This window comes from Trichechus manatus, unplaced genomic scaffold, assembly GCF_000243295.1.
Source record: "Trichechus manatus latirostris isolate Lorelei unplaced genomic scaffold, TriManLat1.0 scaffold00113, whole genome shotgun sequence".
In the NCBI taxonomy this organism is placed as follows: Eukaryota; Metazoa; Chordata; class Mammalia; order Sirenia; family Trichechidae; genus Trichechus; species Trichechus manatus.
The window spans coordinates 4,294,878-4,303,397 of NW_004444049.1; the positions used below are offsets into that span (position 1 = coordinate 4,294,878).

Genomic DNA, 8,520 nt, shown 5'->3' on the forward strand with positions numbered 1-8,520 from the left:
TGGGCACACACACAGCTGGGCATACACACAGATGGGCACACACACAGCTGGGCATACACACAGCTGGGCACACACACAGCTGGGCATACACACAGCTGGTGGTCAATTCTAGCCCTTCCCGGAGTGATGGGGGGTGGAATGGGAGCAGGATGACACTGTCCACTGTCCCCCACTGAGGGACAGATGCCATTCAGCACAGTCCAGGTGAGCAGACACAGGTGGGTCTCCAAGGAGTCAGAAGTACTTCTGGTCCTGCAGGTCCTCAGGCCCCTCCCACTCCGGGTCGGAGGCCACGTCACCCTGGCCCATCTCAGAGGCCTCTCAGCCTGGGGCCTGTACGCCCCACCCAGCCCGACTGCACGCTGCTGGTGCTGGGCTATAGGGTGGATCTCATTGGGCTTTGCTCCCCCTTGGCAAGGCAGAGGGACTGGCCTAGTGGGGTGTGCTGGGTGTCTCCCTGCTCTTGGCCTCAGGGGCTGACCTCTGCAGGTTGAATCAAAAGGCTTCCCCGGCCTCCAGCTTTGGGTGAGGTCAGCGAGTAGGGGTCACTGAGGGAGATGAGATCAGAGAGGTGGGGTGCCCATACCCCCAACTTCCTCTCTTCAGTATTGCGCAGGCCAACCGTGCCCTTAACCAAATGTCACAGCCCCGGCCAAGGCGGCTCTCCCAGGACTCTCACCTTGCCCTCATCCCCTCAGACCTGGGGTGGTACCACTCACCCACACCGTTGTAAACAGTGTTGCTGTTAACGCTCCTCATAGTTGCCAACTTGAGCATCCAGCCTTTCCTGCCAGGACCCCACGTTGATCCGGGGGACAGATTAGCACAGGCTGTATTCAGCACCACATCAGAGCTGAGAACCACGCCCAGTGGGAGCCCGGAGATGGAGGCCCCAAATGCCCGGTTAGTCCTCACTGCAAGCCACACCTTCAGCTCCTGGATCAGTGTCCAAACCTCGTCTCTAGCACCCTCCCTGGATCTGGCCTGGCCCTGCAGACCCACCAGCCTAGAGGGAACTCCAGTGAGCCCAGACCCACCTCCGCCCTGGGCAGCCAAGTCCACTTGCAGGGGGTCCCGCCCGGAACCCCCAGCTTCCGGCCCCCACTTACCCGGGAAATGCCCACGATCTGCTCGTCTGGCAGCAGGCTGACTCGCATGAAGCAGGACTCGAAGCTGGCCTCCTCCCGCTCCAGGAGGTCCTTGCCCTGCAGCAGGGCCACGTGGAGGGTGTGCGAGGCGGCATCGTAGTCCATGCTCACCTCCACCTGGCCCAGCGTGAAGTCCTGCCCGAAGGTGTTGCTCACGGAGGAGATGGAGTTCAGGGAGTCAGCCGACTGGGACTTCCGGAGGGTCCCATAGGGGGCCAGGTCCAGGTCCCGCCCCATCAGCTCCAGGGGCCCCAGCTCACTGATACTCTCAAAGTTGTCCTCAATGCTGAGGCTGCCTTTGCGGCTGGGTGGTCCCCTCATGCTGGCCCGCGGGGCGGTCCAGGCAGGCACTCTCTGGAGGTGAGAAAAAGGGAGAGGGAAGCATCACGTGGGCAAGAGGCACAGATCTTCAGGAGATGGTGAAGAGCAGCGGTGACTCCTGTTCATTCAGGCCCCTCCAAGTTCCCATGTCACAAAAACAGTGCACCCCCTAGTTAGCAAGGTAGTTTTCTCCCTCTAACCAGCATGGAAGAAAGCTTTTTCTCAACATGTTTATTTATATGGACAGAGTTCCATACACAAAGATGTTCAACGCAGCGATGTTTATAAAAAGGAAAAGTAGTCAACAACTGAAGTGTCCAGCAGGAGGGGAGTGGTTAAGAGAACTAGGGTATAGCTACTTAATAGATGCTCAAGCAGCCTCAAAGGAAGTTTACAAAAACTGTTTACAGCCTGACAAAGAGCTCATGTTGGATAATGCTCGCCCTGATATTAAGGAGCCCTGGTGGCACAATGGTTAAGCACTCAATTGCTAACCAAAAGGTTGGTGATTTGAACCCACCCAGAGGCTTCTCGAGAGAAAGGACTGGCAATCTGCTTCCATAAAGATTACAGCCAAGCAAACCCTATGGGGTAATCCTACTATGTCACATCGGGCTGATAGAACCTAACAACAACAATACAGCAATATTCAAGTTATTCTCTTCTCTAAATTGACCTTGGGATTTGAGAAAGCAAATGCCTTTGTGCCATAAACATCTCCCACGTTGCTATACTGTCTTCATTACCATAGTTTTTAATGGCTCCCCACTTACCATTAAGTGGATAAGCATGTTTTCTTATTCTCCTACTGTTGGGCATTTATGTTGTTCCAAGTTTTTCACAAATACGAATCCTGCAGCACTGAATCTCTCTATCTGCTTAGCATCCTGAGTCAGGGGACATAGACCTTTGGAAGGATGTTGGTACTGTTGCCAAAATGCTCTTTGGAAAAGTTGTGCCAATTTACACACCCCCCAACAGAGTGAGAGGGAGTCTCCCCCAACATCCCAAGTAAGCGAGCAGGTGGGACCTCCATTTGGTAACACACTCTGGCTGTGCTCCCTGGAACCCGACATGAGGTTAGAAAAACTCTGCCAAGTCTTAAATGATGAAAGACTCAGCAGTATATATTGTGAGCCCTAAAAATGTTTATACTGCCTGATACAGTAACTCTGCATCTGGGCAGCCATCCAAAATACATAATCCCAGATGAAGACAACATTTTACATACACAACATTTATTGCATTATTTATAATGGCATTTAGTAAATCATGGCTCAGCCATAAAAGGTAACCTTACATAGCCATTAAAATGCTGTTTATGGTGGGTGTTCCACCATATGGGAAAATGCTTCAACTTTGAGATGAAGAGAGCAGGGTATAAAAATCTTTGCAGCTATGACGCTATTGTGTGAAAACTATGCATGGAAGAAAGACGGGGGGAGGGGTACCCCACTGAAAAAATTGGAAAGCAATGTTATCAAACTGTAAACAGTTAAAAACAGTTAGCAGTTGCTGGCCTCTGGGTAGTGGTATTTTGGATGTTTTTCTTTTTATTTATACTTGGCTGTATTTTTCCTGGGATGGTTTTTAAAATGGAAAGCATTAATTCCTTCAACAAGTATTTATCGATTACCTAGGACAGGGCTAGGAGCCCTGGTGGCGCAACTGTTAAGCGCTCGGCTGCTAACTCAAAGGATGGTGGTTTGAACCCACCCGTAGCTCCAGAGCAGAAAGACCTGGTGATCTGCTCCCAGAAAGATTAAACCACCCCAGACTCTCTGTCAGCCTAGAACTAAAACAATTTCCAAGGCCAATTCTTCAGACAAAAGATTGGTCTGGACTGTGGGACAGAAAATGATACTCGTGAAGAGGGTGCTTCTTAGCTCAAGTAGAGACATGAGACCAAATGGGCAGCTTCTGTCTGGAGGTGAGATGGGAAGGCAGAGAGGGTTAGGAGCTGGTTGAATGGACACAGGAAATCAAGGGTAGAAAGGAATGTGCTGTCACAGTATAGGGAGAGCAATTAGGGTCACATAACAATGTATGTATACATTTTTGTATAAGAGACTAACTTGAAATGCAAACTTTCACTTAAACTGCAACAATAAACAAACAAAAAGATTACACCAAAAAACCAAACCCTTGGCTGTCAAGTCGATCTCGACTCATAGTAATCCCACAGTACAGAGTAGAACAGCCCCACAGGGTTTCCAAGGCTGAAATCTTTATGGAAGCAAACTGCCACATCTTTCTCCCACTGAGTGGCTGGCAGGTTCAAACCGCCAACCTTTTGGTTAGCAGCCTACAGCTTTAACCACTGCACCACCAGGGCCCTTCTGTAAAAACTACAGCCTAGGAAACCCTATGGGGCAGTTCTACTCCGTCACATGGGGTCGCCATGAGTCGGCATCGACTCGCTGGTACCCAACAACAGCGCAGGGCTAGGAAACGGGGCCGTGGGGGTGGACAAGGGCGGGCCGGCCCTTTGCAGGGAGGAAATTCACCAGGAGGGAGGGAGGGAGGGAGAGGTGGGAAGGGCCGGGGTCCATCCTGAGAGTGGACGGTGAGCGGGGACGAGGAGCCCCATCCGTGTGCCCCTGAGGAAGCGGAAGCCTCACCTTCTGCCTGGCCTCTGCGTAGGTCTCGCCATACTTCTGCTGCAGGTACCTGTAGTCATAGTTTGGGAATGGGGAGGGGCTGGGGAAGCTCCCCGACATCCAGAGCTTCCACAGGCTCACAGCTGCGATTCCTAGCAGCACCAGGGCCCCTGCAGCGTAGACGCCCACCTCCCAGCCAGGGGGGCTCTTGATGACTGCAAAGCAAGGGCAGTCCTCATCATTGGTTCCTGGGAACCCCCAGTGGTTACAGACCCCCACTCGAGGAAGGAGGCGTAACCGCTGCCCTGCCTGGGCGGGGCCCAGCGTGGTTCCCAAGTAAGCAGGGTGGAGAGAAGTAGGGACGGCATTTCAGGGGTGGAGATTTATCATCACACATCTGTGGAGCACCTGCTGTGTGCCAGCACCCTGTGGGCATAGGGAGACGTGGCGGGCGAGTCAGCCTTAGCCCCAGTCCCTGTCCTTAAGTAGCACACAGTTTGGGGGCAAATGGAGAAAACGGGGTGATGGGAATTGAGTTAGGAGCAGCCCAGGAGGGCTTCCTGAAGGAGGGACATCTAAGGGGGAGAAAGAAGTGTGCCAGGCCAAGGCAATGGGGATTGGGAGTTTAGGGCAGGCAAAGTGAAGGGCGTGTAAAAAGCCCAGAGTGAGCGGAGTGTCCAGCGCAGGGGAGCACTTTGGGCTTGAGAGATTCTGCACCCCCCACGCCCCACCCCCCGCCGTTGCCCCAGCCCGGCCCGCACAGGGAAGAATCAGCAATGGCCTGCAAGCTGCAGCAGGAGCCTCCGCCTGCCCTGCCCTCCCCGAGCCCAGCCAACCCTAGCCGGAATCCACAACACAAACTCGCTCCAGAGAAGGGCAGGGCCCAGCTTCAGCCACGACATTTACCAAACACTATGAGCACCCTGGAGCTCTGGTGACACAGTGGCTAAGAGCCTGGCTGCTAACGAAAAGGTCGGCAGTTCGAATCCACCAGCCGCTCCTTGGAAACCCTATGGGGCAGTTCTACTCTGTCCTATAGGATCGCTATGAGTCAACTAGGAGTTAGAATTGACTGGATGGCAATGGATATGAGCACCCTATAAGGTCCCTACCCCCATTTTCTAGAGGAGGAAAGCTGAGGCCAAGATAGAACAAAGAACACATCTATTTATCTGCTCCATGCCACAGAGGTGAGAGATGGCAGAAGCTGGGTGCAGGCACCTGGGCTCCCAGCAAGCCACCTAGTCTCTGCGCTTCAGTTTCCTCCTCCGGGAAATAGAGATGATGACAAGGACATGTCCTGCCCAGTGGTCCTAGCCCGGAGAATTTATTTGAAAGGAAAAATCCCAACAAGTTTTTTGTCTATTTGTGAGTCATCGGGGCTGTACTGAAACAGCAGAAATCTGGAAACGGCCTGAAGGTCCGACAGAGGGGGCCGGTGGGGGCTGGTGGCGTCTCAGAGGGAACGTCACTAGCCTTCGAGAGTGACAACTGAGGTCCTGAAGAGAGCACCTTGACAACGTGGAGAAACGTTTCTGGCATTGTTAAGAGAAAAATATCACTCCTCAACATGGTACGATCACACAATTTTGACCTAGGAAATCCCATGCTAATAAAAGACAGGGCCAGGGGACCAGGGACAAACAAAAGCAGCAGATAATAAGGATGGAGGGACTCTGAGCGAATCCTATTTGCGCCTGACTTCTCTTGCTGATGGAATGTAATTTGTGGGCTAAACAAAACCACAAAGCGATCTGTGGGGGGTCCCAGGCCCAGCCCTGGAAGGCGCCAGCGATGGGTAAACCCTAGAGCGCAGTGCATGTGTGTGTGAGGGCTCCTGCCGAGACGTGCAGGACGTGAGGGTCTGGGCGCTAGCAGGGGGCTGGCCAGCAGGCGGGAGCTGAGGTCCAAGTGGGTGCTGGGCACGGCTGGGGTGGCAGACAGAGCCAAGTTCCCCGAGAGAGGGCTCCAGGGCACTGAGGGACAGAAGCCAGCTGTCTGGCTGCCAGAAAAGCAGGACTAGGGGCACAAAAGGACCAAGTCCAGGCCCTCTCAGAGCCGGACAAAACCCCAGAAAGGTGACATGAAATGATGACAATGAATGCTCATTTATTTCCTCACTTTATTGCGTGCCAGACTTGGGGTGGCACGGGAAGGATTCCCAGGGGAAGTGAGGTCTAAACTAAGACCCCAAAATGAATAGTAGTACCAGTAGTATTAGTAATAATAATAATAATAACTTACTCTTTACTATTTACGAGGCCCTCTTCTAAGCAAAGAGCCCGGGTGGTGCAGTGGTTAAGTGCTCAGCTGCTAACCAAAAGGTTGGCGGTTTGAACTTACCAGCCATTCCACGGGAGAAAGATGTGGCACTCTGCTTCTGTAAAAATTACAGCCTTGGAAACCCTATGGGGCAGTTCTGCTCTGTCCTCCAGGGTGACTATGAGTCGGAATCAACTCGACAGTAACGGGTTTGGGTTGTTCTAAGCACTTCACGTATATTAACCCATTGACTCCTCAGAACAACCCTGGGAGGGTGGTTCTATTATTATCCCCACTTTATAAATGAGGAAGCTGAAGCCAGACAGTCTGGCTCCAAGTCTGCACTCAAACTCTCCACACCAGACCGAAGGACTTAGCCAAAGGCCTGCAGTTGGGAGAGAGTTGTGTTGGCACCGCGTCGGGCTCTTGGTAAGTGTTAGCTCACTGAATCGTCCCAATACCCCTTGAGGAAGGCCTCATTGCCCCCATGTTACAGATGAGAAAGTAGAGGCTCAGAGAGGTCTCATCACTGGAGAGAAGTGAGGATCCTTGACTGGGGAGGGAGATGGGACTGGGAGAGGTGGTCCCTGATACAGCCTTCAGCTCAGCACTGGGCTAGCTGGGGGCCATGTGAGGGTAGGAGCTAGAGAGGTGGAGAGTCCTGGCCTGGAGGTCAGGAGACCTGAGTTCTTGTCCTGACTGTCACTCACTTAGTATCTCTTTCCCTGGCTGAGCATCACTTCTCCCATCTGTAAATGAGGAGGGCATGTTTGTTTCAGCTCTGACACCATCCACCATTGATTGGCAGGGCTGCAGGAGTATATCTGGTGTCTCCAGGCCATCTCCAACCTCCATGATTGATTAGTTATGCCTGCCATGGCACAAGATAGGAAGGTGGGAGCTGCATCCCAGATATTCGCCATCGGGGACTGGGTGCTCTCTGAGTTTAATGTTCCATGAATTTAACATCAACCTTCCTGGGTTTCCATGACTACTGGCCAGGCTCCAGAAATGGCCCCGAGTGAGGAGATTCCATGTCACAAACTTGTCCTCAAGGAGCAGTGGGACAAAGGTCTCCAAGGGGAATCCCTCGAGTCAAATCAGGGGGAGCTGCTTCAACAGGAAGGGGCCACTGAAGTAGAGAGATGAGACCTCAGACTGGCCCAAGCTTGATGTTCCCAAGGCTATGTGACTGTCTTTCCTAGTAAAATGAGACCATTATTCATGCTGCACTGACATCCCCACCCAGGCCAGGTGCAGGAGTCCTGAGGATGCCATACAGGTGTGGTAGAGGGGAGAGGCCACCCACAGAGACTCACCGCTCAGGTGGTATTCTGCCACGTCCACAGCCATGACGCCCGCCACAGTGGCTGTATTGGAAGGGAAAAGAGAGTCAGCAGGGAGGGCTGTGCAGGGCCACCTACCCCGACCCGATGCCCTGGCCTTCCCAGCACCTGTGTGCCTGCCTGGCACCCTGGAGTTCACTCAGCTGTGAGGGGAGCCTGGTGAAAGAAAGGTGTTTTTTTAAAATGGCAATTAAAGCTCTTTTCAAGCACTCTAAGACCTCATTCCAGCATTGCCAGATGAAATACAGGACATCCAGCTACATTTGAATTTCAGATTATTTTTTAGTGTAAGTATATCCCACATGGAGCCCTGGTGACACTGTTAAGAGCTTGGCTACGAACCAAAGGGTCAGCAGTTCGAATGCACCAGCCGCTCCTTGGAAACCCTATGGGGCAGTTCTACTCTGTCCTATAGGGTCGCTATGAGTTGGAATCCACTTGATGGCAATGGGTTTGGCTTGGTTTTTTTATATCCCAAGTATTGCATGGGATATACTTATGCTAAAAAGTTACTCATTGTTTATCTGAAATTAACTGAATTTCAGATTTTTTTTTATTAGTATAAGTATGTCCCAAATAGGCAGCTCTGGTGGCACAGAGATTAAGAGCTTGGCTGCTAATTGAAAGGTTCGTGATTCGAATCCACCCAGCAGCTTCCTGGGAGAAAAGACCTGGCGATCTGCTTCCATAAATATTTACAGCCTTGGAAACCTTATGGGGCAGTTCTACTCTGTCCTATAGGGTCGCTGTGAGTCAGAAGTGACTCAGTGGCAATGGGTGTTTTTTTGGGGGGTTTGAGGTCTGAAGAAGTTGTTCTAGAAGATCTGGGAACTCACGCAAGCC

At 52.2% G+C, this 8,520-nt stretch overlaps 1 protein-coding gene across 2 annotated transcripts in view; it reads right to left on the reverse strand.

Annotated features, from left to right (window-relative positions):
- SYT12 (synaptotagmin 12) overlaps nt 1-7,705 on the reverse strand; it is a 12,956-nt gene extending 5,251 nt beyond the window's left edge. Inside the window, exons 1-3 of one of the 2 annotated variants that reach the window (XM_004383672.1) lie at nt 7,651-7,699; nt 4,091-4,284; nt 1,110-1,502 (exon numbers count right to left, since the gene is read on the reverse strand). In XM_004383672.1, the coding sequence (XP_004383729.1) occupies nt 1,110-1,502; nt 4,091-4,284; nt 7,651-7,684 (621 nt within the window). In that variant the 5' untranslated portion in view covers nt 7,685-7,699. Of the gene's footprint in view, nt 1-1,109; nt 1,503-4,090; nt 4,285-7,650 lie in introns of both variants that reach the window. The other variant, XM_023738279.1, reaches the window with a different exon arrangement.
- Nucleotides 7,706-8,520: the final 815 nt, after the last annotated feature.